The 23,666-nt window shown below is 44.7% G+C and overlaps 1 protein-coding gene across 10 annotated transcripts in view; it reads right to left on the bottom strand.

Moving 5' to 3' along the window:
- The window catches only part of mpped2a (metallophosphoesterase domain containing 2a), a 200,359-nt gene that overhangs the window by 111,768 nt on the left and 64,925 nt on the right, over positions 1–23,666 (bottom strand). For all 10 annotated transcript variants that reach the window (XR_010976372.1, XR_010976371.1, XM_068046621.1 and 7 more), the window contains exon 4: positions 12,257–12,482. Coding sequence is in view for 8 of the 10 variants with exons in the window: in XM_068046621.1 (XP_067902722.1) it covers positions 12,257–12,482 (226 nt within the window). In the remaining 2 variants the exon portion in view is untranslated. The remainder of the gene's footprint in view (positions 1–12,256; positions 12,483–23,666) is intronic.

The following is a 23,666-nucleotide window of genomic DNA, read 5'->3' as shown; positions in this document are numbered from 1 at the left end:
TCAGTGGACATTAGTGAACCAGTTGGGTTTTTTTTTATAACAATCTAAAGTTTTCACTTTTACTGATAACAGCTTTTCATTTCTATATTTTGTAAACTGATTCCAAATTCTCAAACACTACTGTCCCCAATTGTTTAGTGTCATTAAGATAGAAAAACACCCCAGAGTACTTCACAGAGGAGAGAAACAAATGCTGAGCAGAAGGAGTCAGCAGTGATGAGCAATATTGCAGACGGCGATAAAGGAGACGTTAATCTGGTTATTTTTATTGAGTTTACGCCTCCACCAAAACCAGAGTATTAAACAAGCAAATCCAATAAATGAATACCAAGGTGTGGAAATTGTATGTGGGATTTGCTGTCTGAAATTGAGGAGTAGGGACAGTTTGCATAGATTAGCCTTCAGTATAGGAGATCTAATTGAGGTGTGTAAGATGATAAAAGGATTTGATACAGTAATTGGAGAGAAACTATTTCCTCTGGTGAGGTAATCCAGAACAAATTAGAGATAGGCTGTTCAGAGGTGATATCAGGAAACACTTCTTCGCACAAAAGTTAGTGAAAATCTGGAACTCTCTCCCCATAAAAGCTGTTGAGGCTGAGGTCAGTTGAAAATTGATGTGTTTTCGTTAGGTAAGAGTATCAAGGGTTGGGAAACCAAGGCAGGTCACTGGAGTTCACATACTGATGAGCCATGAGCTAACTGAATGGTGGAATAGGCTCAAGGGGCTGAATGGCCTCCTCCTGTTCCAATTCCTATAATCTTCGACATAAACAAACCCCAAAAAAATAAGCACATACGGGTCCGTGCATGCCTACACACATGGTGCACTCCAGGACTTGAGCAGATAGTCTAGGAGGACAGTCCAGTGCAGTACTGAGGGGACATTGTTGGAGATGCCCAACATTAGATAAGATGTTAAGCAGTGGTTCTGTGTATTTAAAGAGGAGCGGGGAGTTCCTGCGATCTAGGCTAACATTCTTCACGTAATTATGATCCCCCACCTCAACTACCGACTGACTGATGATTCCCTTCACTGTGGGAGCCTCCTGTGCACAAAGTGACACTCACGTTTCCCTTCATAACAATAGTGAATGAATGTCAAAGTGTGTGAAGCACTTTGTGGCATTTTATATAGGATTTAGAGGACAGAAAAATGGCCATTCAGCCCACCTGGTTCATGCTGATGCTTCTGCTCCAGGCCAGCTTCCTCCCGCCCTACTTCATCTCACCCTATCAGCATAACCTTCTATTCCTTTTGCCCTCATGTCCTTATCTGGCTTCCCCTTAAATGCATCTATTCTATTCACCTCACCTATAACTTGTGGTAGCGAGTTCCACATTCTCATCACTCTCTGGGTAAAAGACGTTTCTCCTGAATTCCTAACTGGATTTATTAGTGACTATCTTATATTTATGGCCCCTAGTTTTGGTCCCCCCCCCCCCCACAATAAGTGGGAACACCTTCCCTACATCTACCCTGCCGAACCCTTTCATAAGATAAACATCAGGTCACTGCTTGGTCTTCTCCATTCTGGAGAAAAGAGCCCCAATCTGTTCAGTCTTTTCTGGTAGGTATAACCTCTCAGTTCAGAGATGCTGAAACACGCTAGACTTTTCCTTGGTGTCTTCATGTTGGAGAACAGAAAAGAATAGATAAAAGATACGGCCTGCAAAATCTTTCTTAATTTGCACTACTCTTACATTCAGGAGAAGTTATGGTGACAGAGAGAGTGTGGGCCATAGTCTTGCAGCAATGGACCGATGCAGGATCAAAGCCTCCTATTCACTGTATAATATTGTGTAAAATGTATGAATGAATCACAATAATCCTATATTGAAAAGATGGTCAGTGCTATAGTTAAACCCCACAAAGTCTGCAACAAAAAAAAAAGCTACCTAGCTTCAGGGGTTAAACCCAAATTGACTTAGATTGCGCTTTCTAGTGCAGAAGCCAAAAGAGTTTCAATCATGATTGCGAAAAAAAAGGCCTCTGATGTTAATAATGTAAATAAACATGAGCCAAGTTGGTCGTGGCCTAAGCTCTCCTTGTACGTGACTAGATATTACTGTAATGCAGTGCAGGTATTGAATTACATAATTACACAGGCTGACAGACCATACTAAACCTAACAGTAATTGCCCGTCTCAGTGAATACACTAAGTCCTGACATATTGAGGTCACCAGATAGAGCAGACACTGCCAGAATACATTTTCAGGCTGGGGATGAATGTGAAGGTGTTGAGCTATCCAGCCTCCCAGGAAACATAAATTTATCTAGTGCAACATTAAACATCTGAATCAGACTTGTTTCTATTAATACGTGATTTCTAGATCACTTCATTTTACAGTAACCGGCAAAAATTCAGCTTTGTCGTTTTGATTGGGCAGTCGTACTTCTGTCTCCACTAACAGCCCAGGACTGGGCTTGTTGCCCAGTGTGAAGCAACAAACGATTCGAGTACTCGCACGCCATTTTAACACAAATATTAACCTGCGTTAGAATGGTGGGCAAGGGAAGAGTCGCCTGAACACATTAACTAACTGCCTGCTCATATCGCCTAGGACAACAACTTGCATTTATATAGCACCTCTGACAGTAACGTCCTAAGGTGCTTCACAGGAGCGTTATCAAACAAAAAATGACATCGAGCCACTTAAGGTGATATTAGGACAGCTGACCAAAAGCTTGGCCAAAGAGGTAGGTGCCTTAAAGGAGAAGAGAGGGGTAGAGCTGGTGAGGGTTAGGGAGGGAATTCTAGAGCTTAGGGCCTCGACAGCTGAAGACACGGCCGCCAGTGGTCTAGCGATTAAAATCAGGGATACTCAAGAGGCCAGAATTGGAGGAATTGGTCTTAGATTTATAGAAAGGAAGTAAACAATAGCTTTGCTATTAGATTTAAATGGGTAATGGCGGGAAGGGACAAGAGAATAGGATTAAGTGGACAGCTCTTTCAGAGAGCCGACACAGACATGATGGGCCGAATGGCCTCATTCTGGGCTGTAAATTTCTCCTCCAAGTGTTCATAGAACAATTCTCCACCTGAGTTTAAAGGAGAAAAATCTGTACAAGCACTGGTCATTTCTCAAGGATCATTAAGCCAGTGAGTAGCATTATTGCTTCTGAAGATTGTGGGACACTGCCAGTGCAGTACTGAGGGAGTGCTGCACTGTTGGAGGCACCGTCTTTTGGATGAGAATTTAAAGCAAGGTCCTTTCTGCCCTCTCAAGTGGACATCAAAGATCCCATGGTACTATTTTGAGGAAGAACAGGGGATATTTCCCCATTGTTCTGGCTAATATTTATCCTTCAAAGACACCTAAAACAGATTATCTGATCATTTAGTTAAGTGCCACTTGCAGGACACAAATCAGTTGCTGTGTTTCCATCATTAAAGTGAAAGTACTTTGAAAGTACGTCACTGGCTGTAAAGTGCTTTGGGTCATCCTGCGGTTGTGAAAGGTGCTATATAAATGCAAGATCACTCTTATTTTCTCTTTCCATCTTTCAAATGGTTCTCAGAAAGACAATTAATTTGGCAGCCAACTGGCAGTTTAGCCTCCATCTCAGATGTTCTTCACACTTTAAAAAGGACGATCCATCACTGTCAGGGTGTGAGGATCACTCGTCACCTGTGCCACAGTGGCCTGCCAGCAACTCGATGGCATTCCTGAGACACGCTGAAACGTTTCACTCTGAACCACATCTGCTTCCATTGGGGAAGACAATAAAATAAATTCAAGTTTGGCGAGCTATTTTTTTTCCCCAAAAGAGGAGGCTCCTTGAATTATTCCTGCCATCCTGGTCTGCCCAGTTTAATGCACCTCATTTTAAAAGCAATTTGCAAGAACAAAAGGGTTTCCTATCACCCGCACTGTGCCTCCACCTCCAAGACCCTCACAATGTTGTTTCTTGGGTTGCATTTGCATCTTGCTTTAGAATGTAGCTCAAGAAAACAGTACAGAAGGTCTCATTGTCCTGGCACAGGCCTTGCTACCAGGGCCATTGATTTACAGTGACGAAGTCAAATTCTATTTTTATCACAGGAGACGCCGATTGCTTTTTAAGGCCATGGGACTGAACTTTCTGTGCCCAACGCTGATGACAGCGGCGGCCCGCACGTCACGGAGCCCCACCACAATCTTCCCTGTGCAGCTCATTTAAATAACCCCCCCCCTCCCCAACCCGATCACATGGAGAGGGCAGGATGTCCGTCCCTGGCATCTGACAGCAGCCAGATCGGGAAATTTAAATATTTTAAAATAAAGTCAATAAAAATAAATAGAGACATTTATCTGGCCCTCTCCCACCTCCCCAATAACAATTAAATTAATTATTTGCCCTTCCCCCCACTAAAACACTTACCTTGTCCATCTGACTTTGCTGGCCCCCCCAAAACTGCATAAACTTTAAACTCCAACCCTTCCCACCATCCCCTAGACCCATGATGTTACTTTGACCCCATTCCCCCACCTCCCCCAGCACTGATAAACTTACCTCCTTCCCCCTTCCCGCCAGTGTGGTGCCTCGTTTCCCCGGACGGGGATCCGAAGGCACGGGAGTGCCGGCCACGGGGCCGAAGATCGCTAGCAGGACATCAGTCGGTGGCATAAGTATCATTTATTCATTCATTTTAATTTATTTACATATTCAAATGGGGGTCTTTGCCGAGTGGCGGGGTGTAGAGTGGGTGGGGGGGGGGGGGGGAAACGCCATGAGGCCTCGCCACTGCCAGTGATATCAGGCGGGGCCCTCCCGCCATCGGGGTGTGTGGCAGCCCCCTCCCGGAGACATCTTCAGGCTCCCCCAGCCACAGACCCCAATGCCTGGGAGAGAACTAAATCCAGGCCCATGTTTTGGGGAACATTTTTTCTATTTATTCTTGGAAAGTGGGGCATTGTTGACAAGGTTGGCATTTATTGCCCCAAGGGCATTAAGTCAACTATATAGTGCGGGGCATGTGTTTAAATTCTACCAGCTCACCAGGAGCACACTAAAGCCCTACCAACAACCTGCCAACACCCCAGAAAACCATCTGTCAAAACCCATCTACTCCATAAAGCCTCCAATAAAAACCCACCAACAATCTGCCAACAGCCTATTCAAACCCTACCAATATCCCATTAAACACCCATGAAAACTCCACCAGCACACAATAAACCACCAATAAAATCCAGCAACAACCTGCCAGCAACCTTAAGAGCACAACGACCCAATAAAACCCCAAAACCCCACAAAGCTCTGCCTACACCCTTCAAACCCAATGTAAAAAGAGCATCTGCATCCCATCTTATCTTACCACAAGTGTAATTTTTTTTTCATTTATTCAGAGGCCAGATGTGGGTGTCACTGCCCATCCCTAATTGCCCTTGAGAAACTGGTGGCAGCAACTGAATAGCTTGCTCGGCCGTTTCAGAGGGCAGTTAAGAGTCAACCACATTGCTGTGGGTTTGGAGTCACATGTAGGCCAGACCAGGTAAGGATGGCAGATTTCCTTCCCTAAAAGACATTAGTGAACCAGGTGGGTTTTTACAATAATTCAGTAGTTTCATGGTCACTGACACTGATAGTAGCTTTTTATTCCAGATTTATTTAATTAAGTGAAATTAAAATTCCCCAACTGTTGTCGTAGGATTTAAATTCATGTCTCTGGATTAATAGCCCAGTAACATAACCACAATGCTACCATGTTGTCTGTGCCTGTTGGTGTAGAAATGGAGCTGCTGTTAGGAACAACATCAATTGTGCACATGGTGGGGGCTACACAATGGCTTTTTACCTCTCGGACCTTGGTGCAAATCTGGCCCAAACCGATTGGTTAAATGCCCCCTCTCTCTGCAAGGGTTCTTTGAGAAACGAGTTTGGTAATTCTCTGGGTACATGGGCCATCTGCTCAAAACTGCCTTTAATTTGGCATTAATTAGAAACCATGTTCAGTGTCCACAGGGCAGCGGGTGTGGGAAACAGAGAAGCTACAACACTGGTGTAAGTAAGGAGTCTTCTTCTGTGGTTTGAGGCTGTCGTACGTTGTCGAAGCATAGAGGGAGCTCAACACTGCACTTAACCGTGCTGTAGCTGACCCTAGATGCTCATTCTGTGGCTTAATGGGTCGTGCTCTTACCTCTGAGTCAGAAGATGTGGATTTAAATCCCGCTCCAGAGGCTTGACCACAGGATGTAGGCTGAGGGAGTGCTGCACTGTCAGAGGTGCAGTCTTTTGCATGAGATATCCAACCATGGCACTATTTTGAAGAGGCCTGTGTTGTGCCCAATAGATATTCCTCAGCATCACTAAAACATATGATCTGGTCATTATCACATTGCTGTTTGTGGGAGCTTGCTGTGTGCAAATTGGCTGCCGTGTTTCCTGCATTACAGTGACTACACTTCAAAAGTACTTCATTGGCTGTAAAGTGCTCAGGTCATGAAAGGCGCTATAGAAATGCAAGTCTGTCTTTTATGCTCTAAAATAGGAAGAGTTTCATTCTTCATTCTCTTTCCTCCCATGTCAATAAGCACACGAAAAATAAAATTTAATGTAATATAAAGTTAGTTAGTGATACAACACTGAAACAGGCCCTTCGGCCCACCGAGTCTGTGCCGACCATCAACCACCCATTTATACTAATCCTACACTAATTCCATATTCCTACCACATCCTCATCTGTCCCGATATTTCCCTACCACCTACCTATACTAGGGGCAATTTATAATGGCCAATTTACCTATCGACCTGCAAGTCTTTTGGCATGTGGGAGGAAACCGGAGCACCCGGAGAAAACCCACGCAGACACAGGGAGAACTTGCAAACTCCACACAGGCAGTACCCAGAATTGAACGCGGGTCGCTAGAGCTGTGAGGCTGCAGTGCTAACCACTGCGCCACTGTGCCGCCCTGATATAAACATCAACAGATTCCAGCCTGGATCTGGATTACTGTAGAACAAATCTAAGAGTGGGGTATTTCCCTTCTTAGTATTGACTGGTCACTTTAATATCTTCACAGGAAGATGGTTAATGAAAGGCCATGGCAATGAGGTACCTCGACTGTGATGCGGATGTTTTGCTGTGTCCCATTCAATAAGGTTGATCAGCTACTCTCCTAGTTTCTGGGGGATTTCATTATTTCCTGATTAAAATTTCCGTTTTTCCAGTGTGCTTTAAGTATTTGTTCTGTAATAAAATGGGAAGTTGGCACAGTGCTCAGTTTATGCTGTTCCTAACTGTCACCAAATTCGATCACAGCCCTGGAAATCTCATACAGCTACTGAGTAAATCACAACAAAATGGCTTGAGCTCCTAATCTGACATAATAGATATGACATTTGTTGATGAAAAACAATAACAACTTGCATTTACATATCACCTTTAACATCCCAAGGCACTTCACAGTGTGCAATCAGGAAAAAATCGACACAGAGCCAAAAAAAGGAGACGCTAGGACAGGTGATCAAATGCTCGGTTAAGGAAGTAGGTTTTAAGCATTAATTTAAAAGGAGAGAGAGAGGTGGAGAGGTTTGGGGAGGGAATTCCAGAGCTTAGGGCCTAATGGCTGAGGGGACGACCTTCAATGACGGAGCAGGCAGTGGGAGATCTGCAAGAGGCCAGAATTGGGGGAGCATTGAGATCACAGAGGGCTGGAGGAGGTTACAGAGATAGGGAGGAGTGAGGCCATATAGGAATTTTAAGGATGAGGATTTTAAATCTGAGGCATTGCCAAACCAGAAGCCAACGTCTGTCAGCAAGCACGGAAGTGATGGGTGAACGGGATTGGGTGCGAGTTCGGGAACGGGCAGCAGAATTTTGGATGAGCTTAAGTATATGAATGTTTAAATATCGGACTGAGGAATGCTGTACCGTTAAGCATTAGGCTACCAATCCCGATAACAGTCATTTCTCGGTTAATATTTATCAGTCTCAGCCCTGCTTTATTGTGGAGTCTACAACTAAAACATTAACTCTGCTTTGCTTTGAACAGATGCCGAGAGGGTTGCTGTGCATTTCTGTTTTGTTATCAGGTTCCAGCCTTTGCAGTCTCTTTTCGTCTCGCCTTGTCCTCAACTTCTACCCCTGTTTAAGCTGGTAACCTGGCGCACAGCAACCAGTTGTCTTCTGGTGGCCTTTCCCTTTGAAACAACTGACTTTTGAAGACTTGCTTTGAGTAGATTAGGGAAGGCCTTTTGGAAGGAGGCCACAGCCTGTGTTGCAATATCACCCCATTAGACAGAGGAACAGCAGGGAAACCCAGCATCATCCTGTGTTCTTTTACAAGCCAGCATTTCAGTCCAAGTCTGTAACATGGTTGTATCCTTTCCAATAAATTTAATAGTCTAAAGTCCTGCTTTCCAAGGAACTTCATTAATTTTCGATTAGAAATTCCATTATCCAGTTTGCTTCCACCCATGTCTGAAGTGACATTAAATTATTACTCGTGCTATGGGCAAACAAACACTTAAACTGGGTTATGTAGTGATCCTCTCCAATTTTAGCAAAGGCAAGAGAGTAAATCGGTTGAGAATGGCAGAGACAGGAATGCCATATGAATGAACTAAGTGTTTGTATACTAACATTGTAAACAAGAATCTCTAGGCTGCGAGGGTCTAGAAGTCCTATCATTCTCTTGAGAAAGGTTACTTTATGTCATTGTATAAAGTGTGATCCATGGCTTTATAAAGAGGCGTAGAGTATGAAAGCAAGGAAGTTATGCTCAACCTTTTTAAAGCCTCAGCTGGAGTATTATGTTCATCTCTGGGCACCGTACTTCAAGAAGGATGTCAAGGCCTTGGAGAAGGTTCAGAGGAGATGGTACCAGGGATGAGGGACTTCAGTTATGTGGAGAAACTGGAATTGTTCTCCTTAGAGAAGGTTAAGGGAAGATTTGATTGAGGTGTTCAAAACCATGAAGGGTTCTGATGCAGTAAATAAGGAGAATCCTTTTTCACTGGCAGCCCGTCTGGTGACACAGTTCGAAGGTAACTGGCAAAGGAACCAGAGGTGGCATAGAAAACATATTATTTATGATGATCTGGAATGCACTGCCTGATGGGGTGGTGGAAGCAGACTCAATAGTAACTTTCAAGAGGGAATTGGATAAATACTTGAAAAGAATAACCTGCAGGGTTCTGGGGAAACAGCAGGGGAAAGTGGACAAAGTGACTGTGGCCATTGTAAATTATCCCTCCTCATCCCTCTTGACCAGTCTGCAGCCTTTGACAATGTTGAGAACACCACTGTCTTCCAAAACCTCCCCTACATCATACAGCTGTGTGGGATTGCCCTCACCTCGTTGTTTAATTGTCAATCCAGTTGTAGCCAAAGAATCACCTGCAATGGCTTCTCTTCCTGCTCCCACACCGTTACCTCTGGTGTCCCCCAAGGATCTAACCTTGGCCTCCTCCTATTTCTGATCTACATGCTGCCCCTCAGCAGCATCTGAAAGCACTTTTGGTTCCACATGTACATTAACGACACTCACCTTTACCTCACCACCACCTCTCTCAAACCTTCAAAGTCTCCGATTTGCTACTGCATACCTGATACCTAAAATGGGATGAACGAAACTTTCCTCCAACTGAACATTGGGAAGAAAGAAACCATTGACTGCAAACCCTGTTCTCCAGCTACTGACCCCATTCCTCTCCCTAGCAGATGACTGAGAATGAAGCAGTCTGCTCGTAACATTAGTGTCATATTTGACCCCAGGGTTACCTACAATCACCTCGGTAACATCAGCTGATTCTGCTGCTGCATCAGCTCATCTGCTGGTGAAACCCTCATCCATGCCTCTGCATCGTCTAAACTTGACTATTCCAATGGTCTCCTGGCTGCCCTCCCATCTTCCACCTTAAATAAACTTGAGTTCATCCAAAACTCCACCACTCATATCTTAACTCGTACCAAGTCTACCATCACCCCTATGCTAGCTGACAGACATCAGCTCTTGGTCAAACAATGCCTCAGTTTTACAGTTCTCATTTTTTGTTTTCAAATCCCACCATGGCCTCCCCCCTCCTTATCTCTGTAACCTTCTCCAGCTCTACAACTGTCTGGTATCTCTGCGCTCCTCCGATTCTGGACTCTTGGTCATCCCGATTTTAATCGCCTCACCATTGACGGCCATGCCTTCAGCTGCCTAGGCACAAAGTTCTGGAATACCTCTCCGCCTCTCTACCTCCCCCTCTTCCTTTAAGATGCTCCTTAAAACCTAACCCTTTGACCAAGCTCTTGGTCACCAGTCCTAACACCTCCTTCCTTGGCTCGGTGTCAAATTTTGTTCTATATCACTCTTTTGATGTGCATTGTGATGTTTTACTATATTATTTATAGGCACTTTATCAATGCAAGTTTTTACTGTTGATGAATAGGATAGCTCTTTCAAAGAGACAGCACAGGCACGATGGGTTTAATAGCCACCTTTGGGTTGTATCATGCTACGACTGTATAATTTATTTGATATTCTTCCACTCCATCTTTGCCTCATTTCCACCAAAGGAACCACTTACTATCCAACAGTCCCCATCGGCTACGAGCCTGGCCTACTGAGCTCTGCACAAACACCACTGGCTGCCCTGCTCCACGCCTCAGGCAAAGGGCAGTGACCACACACTGGGCTGACCATCACCCTCCTCACCCACTCCATAAGGGTGAGACATTCCACAACAGCAGAAACAAGTGCTGCCAGGAACTCCCACAATATAGTCCCAACTACAGTGAGCATGCTTAGTTAGAGGCAGCCAACCCTTGGACTCAACCATTTAAGCTCTGGTGGTAGATGCTTGACCATGCTACATTTTCAGTTGGGTGGTTTGGTGGGTAGCGCTCTTGCCTTTAGGTCAGAAGGTTGTGGGTTCAAGCCCCACTTCAGAGATGTAAGCCCATAATCTAAGCCACTACTTGCAGCAAGAGCACTGCAGTGTAAGAGGTAGCTGTCTTTCAGAAGAGACATCAAACTGAGGTCTCATCTGCTCTTTCAGGTGGGTATAAAAGATTCAAAGAAACAGCATACTGGTCATATGACTGGACTGGTTATCATGGCAGCAGCTGGGGAGCTTAAATTCAATTAATTAAATACATTTGGAATATAAAGCTAGTATCAGTAATAGTGATCACAAAACTACTGGTTCACTCATGTCCTTAAGGGAAGGAAATCTGCTGTCCTCACCCAGGCTGGGATGATATGTGATTCCAGACCCATAACAATTGTGGTTGCCTTCCAGCAACCCACTCGGTTGTATTCAAGAAGGACAATTAAGGATGGATAATAAATGCTGGCCTTGCCAGTGACACCGACATCCCGTGAATGAATAATTTAAAAAGTGCAAGGGAGATATCCTGGTGAGCATTTATTCCCCAAACAGCATCACTGAGAAAACAGATTATCTGATCATTTTCACAGTGCTGTTTGTGGGATCTTGCTGTGCGCAACTTGGCTGCCACATTTCTCTACATTACAACCGCGACTATACTTCAAAAAGTACTTGATTGACTTTAAGGTGCTTTGGGACATCCTGAGGCTATATAAATGCAAGCTTTTCTTCCTTTATTGTATAACTTACTGGTAGCGTTGTTTTAATTTCTTTGTGATAAGCTCGACAATTCAAGCAACTTGAGCTTTGCTTTGGGGTTCAGACGAAATTTGAACATTCCAAAGCCGCAACACAATCCAAACATCGACTGATTGGCTTGTCTCCTCGGGATGTGGTTTATTTCAGAATCACACTGACAACCAGAGTTCTAACACTCTCTTCCCCAGAAATAACTGACTTGATGGTCCAGTGGGATTGCCTGGTCCAATCAATAGGATCTTGATGAAACAAATCTCATAGAGCCAGGGAGTTCTAATGGAAAACACACAGCCAATAAACTTCCTAAACTTCCTACACAGGTCCTTGCCCTAACCAATGGTGACATGAGGAAAAACCTTTTCATGCAGCGAGTAGTTAGGATCTGCAATGCACTGCCTGAGAGTGTGGTGGAGGCAGATTCAATCGCGGTTTTCAAAATGGAATTGGATAATTATCTGAAGGGAAATATTTACAGGGCTGTGGGGAAAAGGTGAGGGGAATGGGACCAGGTGAGTTGCTCTTGCAGACAGCCGGCACAGACACGATGGGCCGACAGGCCTCCTTCTGCACTGTAATGATTCTAACACGTACAGGTTGGAAACACAGTTATTGAAGGCATAATACAGAATAAATCCTTTCTGGTTGCTAATGGGACACATTATAAAACAGCTGAGAATCAAGTTATAACTTACCACGGTGTGCCATATATTTGAAATCCTTTCACCGTTACCTCCGAGTCTTGCACGTAAATACAATTGGTCAGGAGTGATTGGACATTGTCAAAGTCCTCGGGCTTCAACTTGGAGACAGATGGGAAGCGGTAGTAATCCTGCTTCACCAGCTCAGCAATGAAGTCCTTATCAAACGTCAGTTCATGGTTTCCAGCGATGACTATTTTATATTCATAGGGAAGGCTTCCTGTAATTGCAAATGAAGCACTTAATTACAACCCACTTCCCTTGCTAAACATGCTCAAGAAATACGTAAAGGGCAAGAGAGGATATGTTTGAAAAATGTGCAGGCTGTCAGAACAATTGTCGCAATAACAACAAAGGTCACATCGGGAACCATTAATCTGACTTAATTATTCAACAAATGGTCCTGTGCCCCACTCCCCGAGATTTTTACAGAGCTGAATTCAAGTGCATAATAAACAGACAGCTTCATTATCAGAGGATCCTGAAAGATCGAACAGTTGAAAAGAATTCTGATGAACTTAAACTTGATGTGTAGGTTCGAGTTCATTTTTTTTTGGATTAAATAACGAGTGCTTGCTGATGTCACTACGGGTGTTTGCTGATGTCACTGGAGATGCCGGTGATGTCATTAAAGACCCGGGCAGGATCAGTTAATAAGGCAGCAGCCTGAGGGCACAGAATTAACAAAGGGCTGGAACGGTATCGTCATCCAAGCAAATCAGTTCCACGCCTGCTGTCAGCCACGGCTCAGTGCGTGGCACTCTTGGCTTTGAGTCAGTAGATTTTGGAGTCAAGCCTCACTCCAGGGATTTGAGCACAAAATCCAGACTGGCACTCCCACTGCAGTACTGAGGGAGTGCTGCACTGTCAAGATAATGTCTTCCAGATAAAACCGAGGCCCCATTTGCCCTCTCAGGTGAACATAAGAGATGCCACAGCACAATTTCGAAGAACAGGGGAGTTGAGTTCTCCCCAGTGCCCTGGTCAAGATTTACCCCTCAATCACCATCACTAAAAAACAAATTATCTTGTCATCATCACATTGCTGTTTGTGGGAGCTTGCTGTGTGCAAATTGTCTGCTGCGTTTCCTACAACATAACAGTGACTACAATTCAAAAGTACTTCATGTGCTATATAAATGCAAGTCTTTCTTTGAATTTCCAGTGATGTTAACTGAATTTGCCTTGTATTTGTCTCAGTGGTGTCATCAGTGTTCACTGTTACAACAAATGCATTTTGTTTTAAATCAAAGACAGACATTATATTAATTATAAGGGTGGAAGTTATACTTGAAATGTTTTTATATGAACAATTTAACGGCATGGGTTAATGCCTACATTAAAATAGTGCACAAAGGAGTTAAACATTTGTACAATAAGTGATCCTCAAAATCAGGAACAAACAAATTGACTCAATCCCTGAAGCTGCCAGTCTCCCTGTGCAAGCACAGTCTCGCCAAGAAAGTAATTTCTGTCCTATAATTCTTCAAAAACAGAACGTTGTGAAGAAAAAAATCACTCTTTAAAAATAACCGGTCCTCTGTGTAAAGCAAGTGTCAATTATTCTATCACTTTGTTGTTTTTTTTAAGGTAGAGTAAGGGGAAAGATCAGTATTAATCTATTTACTAAAAATATCTTTTTATAGGGTCCTCAACTTCCTGCCCACAAATCCTGTTCACAGAAAGGTGTGACCAAAAATTGTGATAGCTCCCATTCAATTTTGCTATGTTAACAGTCACTATGCATTGTTGGCTCTGGCCACTAGGTGGCTCTGTGAAGCGTATCTCTGAAGCTTTCCTCCCAACTGTCACAATCTTGCCTTTGTAAAAATAATGATCAATTAGCCAAGGGCAATTCACAGGTTTAGTAAAATTACTCAATGCAGAGAGCTCACTGCTCTGATTATTTGAATCTCTGATAGCAACTTGGATATAGCTTTAATTGAGCAGAAACAGCAAACATGGATCCTCTCTGTTCCACCCATATATTCACTGCAGTGAGCCTGATGACTTCATATTAGCCTCATTTTAGTTCGGTTTCTAGGAGACCAATGCCTGTGAGGCAGCTCCTGTTTTTTCTGTTACTAAATCCATCTCCTGTAAATTAGACCTGATGATTAGGTTAATTTACAGAATTTTTAAACTGAGAAAAATTGCCATCGTGGGACTATGAACTCACATTCTCTGGGTTATTAGTCTAGGCCTCTGAATTACTAGTCCAGTAACATATGCACAACACTACCGTACCCAATCAAAGATCAATCTCAGGGTCACTGCTTTGAGCAACCTGGGGGGGGCGGAGAGAAAATTCATAGGAACTTTATTTTAAAAAGTCTTTTTTTCCCCTGATGTTCTTTGAACATTGTTATTTATTAGCCATTTTTCTGCCCTATCCCCACATCCTTTTGATAACCCTCAGTGACCCAAAAAATCTATTGATATCAGGTCTTGAATATATTCAACAACTGAGCATCCACAGCTCTCTGGGGTAGAGAATTCGAAAGATTTACAACACTCTGAGTGAAGAAATTTCTCCTCATCTTAATCCTAAATGGCCAACCTCTGATCCTGGGACTGGGGGCCCTAGTTCTAGATTCCCCCACAAGGGAATATTGCGTGCAATTCTGGTCGCCACACTACAGATGGACGTGGAGGCTTTGGAGAGGGTACAGAAGAGGTTTACCAGGATGTTGCCTGGTCTGGAGGGCATTAGCTATGAGGAGAGGTTGGATAAACTCGGATTGTTTTCACTGGAACGACGGAGGTGGAGGGGCGACATGATAGAGGTTTACAAAGTTATGAGCGGCATGGACAGAGTGGATAGTCAGAAGCTTTTTCCCAGGGTGGAAGAGTCAGTTACTAGGGGACATAGGTTTAAGGGGCGAGGGGAAAAGTTTAGAGGGGATGTGTGAGGCAAGTTCTTTACACAGAGGGTGGTGAGTGCCTGGAACTTGCTGCCGGGGGAGGTGGTGGAAGCAGATACGATAGCGACGTTTAAGAGGCATCTTGACAAATACATGAATAGGATGGGAATAGAGGGATACGGTCCCCGGAAGTGCAGAAGGTTTTAGTTTAGGCAGGCATCAAGATCGGCGCAGGCTTGGAGGGCCGAATGGCCTGTTCCTGTGCTGTACTGTTCTTTGTTCTTTGTTCAAGGGCAAACATCCTCTCAGCATCTACCCTGTCGAGCCCTATCAGAATCTTATATGTTCCAACGAGATCACCTCTCATTCTTCTAAACTCCAAAGAGTGTCGGCCCATTCTACTCAACCTGCAGGTTGCTAGGTTAATTGGCCATTATAAATTGCCCCTAGTATAGGTAGGTGGTAGGGAAATATAGGGACGGTAGGGATGTGGTAGGAATGTAGGATTAGTATAGATGGGTGGTTGATGGTCGGCACAGACTCGGTGGGCCGAAGGGCCTGTTTCAGTGCTGTATCTCTAAAAACTAAAAAAAAACTCTCCACATAGGACAGCCCTCTCAATCCAAGGAATCAGTCAGGTGCACCTTTGTAGCACCCCCTTCTAAGGCAAGTATATCCTTCCTTAGATAAGGAAACCAAAACTGTATACATTCAAAAAAATTGAGATGGGAATAAAGACTGCTTGACTGGGCCAGGCAGTTGGACAAAGGTGGTCATGTGAGGAAACCTCTAGGAATAGATCCAACCAGAGTTGGCAAACCGACCTTTTCCTTTGTTGCTGGGAGAGGTTTACACTGACTGAGATTAAAGGTCAAGTCCCAGTAAGTTTGGTATCTCTCCAAGTCTGCACCTTGAAGGAGTTCTCTAGATGTGGGTGCGGTTTGTTCACAGAGCTTGGAGTATAAATCTTTACCCAGGAGCATGTCACAAAGTGGTTCAGTTTCCAGAGCAGACAGTATGGGCTGCATTTTATAGAACCTTCGACGTCAGGATCTGTGGCGAGGGGGGCATGAAGATTGCTCCGGATGACGCCCGCCACGGACCTCGATGCCGGCAGAGCCCGTCCCAATATTGCTGGTGGCGGCGAGGCCTTGTGACAGCCTCCCCCCCCCCCCACAACTCGGCGACGGGTAATTTAAATTAACGAACATAGCTGCATTAATGACTTTCACGTCACCTCTTTAATTGCCGCCACGATCTTCATCCCGGCGGCCGGGACTGCTGTGCCTTCAGATCCCCGGCCGGGGAAATGAGGCACAACACTGGTGGGGCGGGGGGCGGTGGGGACAGGAGGTAAGTTTCTCAGTGCGGGGGGCGGGGGAGATGGGGTCAAATTAGCGTCATGGATGTAGGAGATGGTGGGAGGGTTATAGTTTAACGTTTGTGCAATTGTGGGCGGAAGGTCAGATACTAAAGGTAAGTGCTTTGGGGAGGGGTGGGGGGGAAGGACAAATAATTAATTTTGTTGTTATTGGGACAGTGTGTGAAGGGCAAAAGAGAGTTTTTTTTTAATGCCATTTCACTTTAAGTATTAAGATTTACCAGGAGGGCTGATGGCCCTTTAAAAATGGTATCAGAGCCTGCACATAGGCAGCTGATGCCATTGCCAGGGGTCGGACAGCCCCGACCCCTCCACATGAACGGGGGCGGGCGGCCCACCCCGGCTATTTAAATGAGCCGCCGCACCTGGAACCGTGGCAGCTCTTTGGCGTGCGACCCACACATGCAGGCCACCGTTTTTTTTTAGCCCACCTCCGATTTCGATATCAAGGGAATCAGTTTTCGACAGTCCTGATGGAAACACAGACAATGTATGACACAGAAGGAGGCCATTCGGCCCACTTGTCTGTGCCGGCCGAAAAAGAGATATCCAGCCTAATGCCACTTTCCGGCTCTTGGTCCGTAGCCCCATAGGTTATGGAAGCTCGAGGTCATATCCAAGTATATAAATGTGGTAATGGTTTCTGCTTTTACCACCCTTTCCGGCAGTGATTTCCTGACCCCCATTCCCAGTGGATGAAAAGATTTCTCCTCCACTCCCCTCTAATTCTTCTACCAATTACTTTAAATCTGTGCCTCCTGGTTATTGACCTCTCTGCTAAGGGAAATAATTCCTTCCTATCCACTCTATCTAGGCCCTTCATAATTTTATACACCTCTATCAAATCTCCCTTCAGCCTCCTCTGCATTAGAAATATGAAGAGGGCTTGCAGGTTTATAAACCCTTGCATTTTCTGGCTTCCCACAGCACTCTGGAGAACGAAAGAGGGAACGGGACTGTGACACGATTAGAGGGGAGGGGTGGAGGAGATGGTGATGGGAGGAGGACACAAGACCAGCGATGGCAGTCTCACCTAATTTGCCAAGTGCAATATTTTTCAGAAGCTCTCACAGATGTTCAAGAATGGTGGACAAGAAGGATAGAAAGGAAGAAATGAAAGAAAGAACTTACTTCTTCTAAAGAATTTATAAGTAAGAAAGCATTTCTACAGCGCCTTCATGACCTCAGAATGCCCCAAAGTACTTTACAGCCAATGAGATGCTTGTGAAGTGTAGTCATTGTTGTAATGCAGGAAATGCGACAGCCAATTTGCACACAGCAAGCTCTCGCAAACAGTCACGTGACCAGATAATCTGTGTTTCAGTGAGTTCCGGAAAGATCGACAACCTGAAATGTAAACTCTGTCTCTCTCTCCACTGACACTGCCTGCCCCGCTGAATGTCCCTAACGTTTTTGGTTTTTAACTGAAGTTGGTTGAGGAATAATGTTGGGAAGGTCACCAGGGAGAACTCCCCTCCCCTTCACGGAAATGATGCCGTGGGATCTTTTACGGCCACTTACAAGGGCAGACGAGGCTTCGGTTTTAACATCTCATCAGAAAGCTGGCACCTCCGACAGTGCAGCAAATCATAAGGACTTGTGTATTGAGATTGTGTCGTGAATATGGCCAATGGAAATCAGTGACCACGAGGATCACAGAATAAGGAAGGAAAGAAGGAAACAGTTGTTTATTACAACATTTTATCTGGTCCTCAGGGCAGCAATAATAGGTGCACACAGCACCTTTTTTGTCGAAATATGTGAGAAAAGGCTTTTCAGTAGAACGATCTTGTTTGACTCAAAGCTGACATTGTCAGCAGTTTGCATAACTCTCCCTGTATACCTGTTTCAGGAGACATTTTGTGTACTGTGGCTGTTTAATGTTTATGGAACCATAGCATGGGGACTGTGCAGGAGTTGTTAGGAGACTGCTTGGCTTGGGTGGACAGTTGAAATGCACTTCCTATAATGTGATGAGAGATGTAATGTATATGAGACAGGTATAAATCACGGAATATTAGAACATTCTCAGAGCAGAAATGGATACGCACAAGTGTTACCACAAGGACATTCGAGATTAACCACCTCAAAACCTTGAAGATTTTAACAGGCTTTCTCTCCCTTATTTTACTGCACTATAAATATGATCTTCATCGTTTAACTCTCTACTTCTTGTATTGTAGCTTCTTTTGTCACTATATTAAAACATATACACTTCATACAAAGCTCCCTATAGTTTTTTGAGTATCAAAGATCGAATCTCACAAATTACTCAGTAAAAGCTTCCCATGGTGAGATGTAGGGAAAATAGATGGTGAACCAACGGACAACATGGTCAAGTAATGACTTTTGAACTATTGTTATGTAGGCAAATACAACAGTCAATTTATGCACAGCAAGATCCACAAAGAGCCACAGTAGTGATGTTGACATTTTTGGATGCATACATCTCATTTGGACCTGGCTCATCACTAAAAAGAAAATACACAAGACAGCAATTTAGTCCAATTTTGAGCGAGCTTCTCATGGCCAATGCTCTATTTGCACGTAATGTTGTTCCAAGGGCATGAATATCAATTCTTAACCAAGACTAAACAGGATACACACTCGGTACGATAAAGAACTCAAGAAAAGTTTGGATAAAGGAGAATGATGGGGTATAGATTAAATTGTCCTTGACAGAGGACAAAGGATCGGCACAACATCGTGGGCCGAAGGGCCTGTTCTGTGCTGTATTTTTCTATGTTCATTTTTCTATGTTTTCTATGACACAGAATGGGAGCACACTTGGGCACATTGTTTTGGACATTGACATTGCTACACATATTCTTTACACAAACTATGTAACTATTGCCAAAAGCAGTGTGGCAAACACCAATTAAATATCAGCCACAGTGTCCAATTTCTCCTCATGCTTCCCAACACGTCACTTTCATTGAAGCTTTACTCTTGGGATTTCTGGGCCTCTCTTTGTCTTATATGCATTCTTATTCTGGACATAGTTTGATAAAACACCATCACCCAATCAGAAAGAGCGCTGAACTTGCCTCTAAATTCAAACAGAAAATGCTGGAAATACTCAGTATGTCAGGTAGCATCAGTGGAGAGAGAAACAGAGTTAACGTTTCAGGTACTCAGTGACCTTTCATGAAAGGAGAGGATCGTCGGTTTCTAGAGAAGGAAGAACAAGACGGGCTGAATAGCCTCTTTCATGTGTATTTTCATGACTTGCTGAATCTTATTTCAATTTGTTTGAGAGTAACCTTTTTTATGCAAAGTAACTTTACGCTTTCAAAAGACTTGGGTAAAATAAAAATCAAATAAAAAGAAAGAACATTTTTTTTTAAATCGAAAAAAATAAAATCAGGGATGAAACGCATAAGTGGTTCTTAAAGGTGGCGGGGAATGCATACTCCTTCGATCAGGATAGCCTCATTTTATTCAGCAAAACCAGCTTACTCTGTAATAAACTGCGGCACCACTGAAGAATAACTTGCATTTCAATAGCGTCTTTAGTGTAGCAAAACATACCAAAGAGACTCACAGGAGCATTATCAAACAAAATATGACTGAGCCACATAAGGAGATATTAAGATAGATGACCAAAAGCTTGGTCAAAGAGGTAGGTTTTAAGGAGCGTCTTAAAAGGAGAAAAAGCTTTAGAACAAAGAACAAAGAACAGTACAACACAGGAACAGGCCATTCGGCCCTCCAAGCCTGCGCCAATCTTGATACCTGCCTAAACTAAAACCTTCTGCACTTCCGGGATCCATATCCCTCTATTCCCATCCTATTCATGTATTTGTCAAGATGTCTCTTAAACGTCGCTATCGTACCTGATCCACCACCTGCCCCAGCAGCTAGTTCCAGGCACTCACCACCCTCTGTGTAAAGAACTTGCCTCGCACATCCCCTCTAAACTTCGCCCCTCGCACCTTAAACCTATGTCCCCTAGTAACTGACTCTTCCACCCTGGGAAAATCTTCTAACTATCCACTCTGTCCATGCCGCTCATAACTTTGTAAACCTCTATCATGTCGCCCCTCCACCTCCGTCGTTCCAGTGAAAACAATCCGAGTTTATCCAACCTCTCCTCATAGCTAATACCCTCCAGACCAGACAACATCCTGGTAAACCTCTTCTGTACCCTCTCCAAAGCCTCCACATCCTTCTGGTAGTGTGGCGACCAGAATTGCACGCAATATTCCAAGTGTGGCCTAACTAAGGTTCTGCACAGCTGCAGCATGACTTGCCAGTTTTTATACTCTATGCCCCGACCGAGCCGTATGCCTTCTTGACTACCTTATCCACCTGCGTTGCCACTTTCAGTGACCTGTGGACCTGTACGCCCAGATCTCTTTGCCTGTCCATACTCCTAAGGGTTCTTTAGTGAGGGAATTGCAGTGCTCAGGGCTCACGCATCTGAAGGCAGAGAAGGGCAGGACCATTCTGAACTTCCCTCGCTGTAATATGAAAAGGCAACATGATTCACCACAAGTTTCTCCACAGAATGTCTTCCTTTCAGAAGGTAGTGACTCTCGCTAAGATACAACTTCCAACTGGTCGCTTGTCATGTGTGCGTCTAGATCATGATGTTTGGTCTGCACTCAACTCTGGGCATCACAGCCAAACCCCATTCTGCTCAGATGTCAGCCCTGGCTCAGTGGGTAGAATGTGCATCTCAGGATCAGAGGGCTGTGGGTTCAAGTGGTTTTCTAGAGAGTTGAGCATATAATGGGCTGGATTTTGTGTAGGAGGTGGGGCTCCCGTTTCCAGGCCGAAAAGGCGGGGGGAACCCGCCTGGGCCTTTTCCTGCCGCCCCACCCCCCCCCCCCCCCCCCCACCCACCACTGCCCCCTCCCCCCCGAAGCAATCCTCTGCTCTTTTTACATCAAAGTTTCACAAACCGGGACCTCTGTCCCTTTAAAGACTGGGAACCCACCTCCATGAGCTGCCAGCCAATCAGAGGGCCAGCATCTCAGTAGTATCGGTGCGCTACCGGGAACGGTGGCCACTGCCGGTACTGCAGAGGCCTTGGACTCAGGCCTGGTGCTGGAACCCCGGACAAGAGGTAGGTGAGGCCAAGTCGCCTTGGCCAGTCCTGAAGGCCCCAGCGAGTTGGGGTGGGGGGATGATCATACAGTCCAGGGGGAGAATGGGACCTGGGGGGGGAGGGTGGTGGTACACTGATTCCTGGCAGAGTTCCTCCATGGGCCAGAGATTGCCTACGGAGATGGGACCCCCCCCCCCTACTCCACCCCCACCCACAAGGAGGGAGCCTCGATTTACACGGCGCCCTCCCCACGAGGCAAGAGCCTCAATTGCCTCTGGGCAGGAAGACCGTCGTAGGCCTATCCTGCCCCCTGTAAGATTGCTTGGCGACAGGGAGGCGACGGCCCCTCTGACCCCGCCGTGCTTCTCTATGCCCCCCTGCCTTCAGTCCCGCCTCAGGGAGCCCAATCTAAGGTGACACTCCAGTGCAGCACTGAGGGAATACTGTACTATTGAAGGTGCCATCATTCAAATGAGACATTAAACCGAGGCCCCGTCTGCCTGCTCAGATAAAAGACCACATAGCACTGTTTGAAAGAAGAGCAGGGGAGTTCTCCCCAGTGTCCTGGCCAATATTTATCCCTCAATCAACATCACTGATAAAAACAAATTATCTAGTCATTAATCACATGGCTGTGTGTGGAATTTTGTGTGGAAATTGTGGCATTTCATACATTGCAACTGTGATTACAGTTCAAATATCACTTCATCAGCTGTAAAGTGCTTTGAGATGTCCTGAGATTATGAAAGGCACTACAGAAATGAAAATCTTTCTGTCCGAAGCACACTTTCCAACATGGATCACTACGTATTGATCAGGAGGGGACCCCAATTTACACTCCCTCCAACCTGGTGCCTTCCATCCCATACCAGCTTTGCCCATCAGTGGAGAAATTGATCAACAGATTCTGTATAGACGATCTGTTGGTGCATTTAAAACTCTGCCGGCCATCTCAGTGTAATTCATCCAAGCATTTGATGTTTAAACGCTGCTGGTTATATCACCATTGATTAGGGTCATAGTCATTACAACACAGAAGGAGGCCATTTGGCCCATTAATTCCATGCTGTCTGTCTGCAGAGTAATCCAGTCAGTCCCATTCCCCCGCTCTATCCCTGTAGCCCTGCAGGTTTATTTTCCTCAAGTGCGCATCCGATTTCCTTTCAAATCATTCATTGTTGCTGCTTCCACCACCCTTATAGGCAGCCAGTTTCAGGTCATTCCTTTTTAATGTTTCGTTATTTTTTCTTTTTATTTGGTTATTTTATTTTAGGTTTTTTAGTTTGTTTCTACTGTGCCTACCCACTGTTTCTGTTTTTTTTTTAATACTGCTGCTTGGAGTGCTTTGTGTTTTACAGTCTATTCACACCCTCTCTGTACTAACACTTTGTCTTTCATCACACCATTAACATACCGTTTGCCTTTGCTCCCTGACCTTCTGGTCAGTTATTCTCTTGTCCTATCAGCACCTTCTCTTTTGTTATCTCTTGACCCACCCCCCACTTTACTTGCTTAAAACCTTTCACATTTCTAATATCTGCCAGTTCTGATGAAGGGTCACTGACCTGAAACATTAACTCTGCTTCTCTCTCCACATATGCTTCCAGACCTGCTGAGTATTGCCAGCATTTCTTGTTTTTATTCCAGGTCATTACCACTCGCTGCATAAAAAAATTTTTCTTCACGTACCCACTGTCTTGCCCAACACTTTAACTCTGTGTCCCCTAGTCCTTGTACCATCAGCTAATAGCAACAGCTTTTTTCTACCTTATCTAAACCTGTCATAATCTTGTACACCTCTATCAAATCTCCCCTCAATCTCCTTTGCTCCAGGGTGAACAACCCCAGCTTCTCCAACCGAACCTTGTAGCTAAATTCTCTCAACCCTGGAACCATTCTGGTAAATCTCCTCTGCACCCTCTCAAGGACCTTCACAACCTGGCTAAAAGTGTGGTGACCAGAAATGGATGCAATACTCCAACTTAACCAGAGCTTGAGAAAGGTTCAGCATAACTGATTAGCACCAGGTTTAATAAAGGCTGCAGTAACTAATTTCCTCTCCCCCAGGGAGCCTCACCCACCAGCAATGTACATTGGAAAAGCGCA

This window comes from Heterodontus francisci, chromosome 14 (assembly GCF_036365525.1).
Source record: "Heterodontus francisci isolate sHetFra1 chromosome 14, sHetFra1.hap1, whole genome shotgun sequence".
Taxonomy (NCBI): Eukaryota; Metazoa; Chordata; class Chondrichthyes; order Heterodontiformes; family Heterodontidae; genus Heterodontus; species Heterodontus francisci.
The sequence above is the reverse complement of the archived record's forward strand: the minus strand, read 5'-3'. Positions and strand labels throughout refer to the sequence as shown.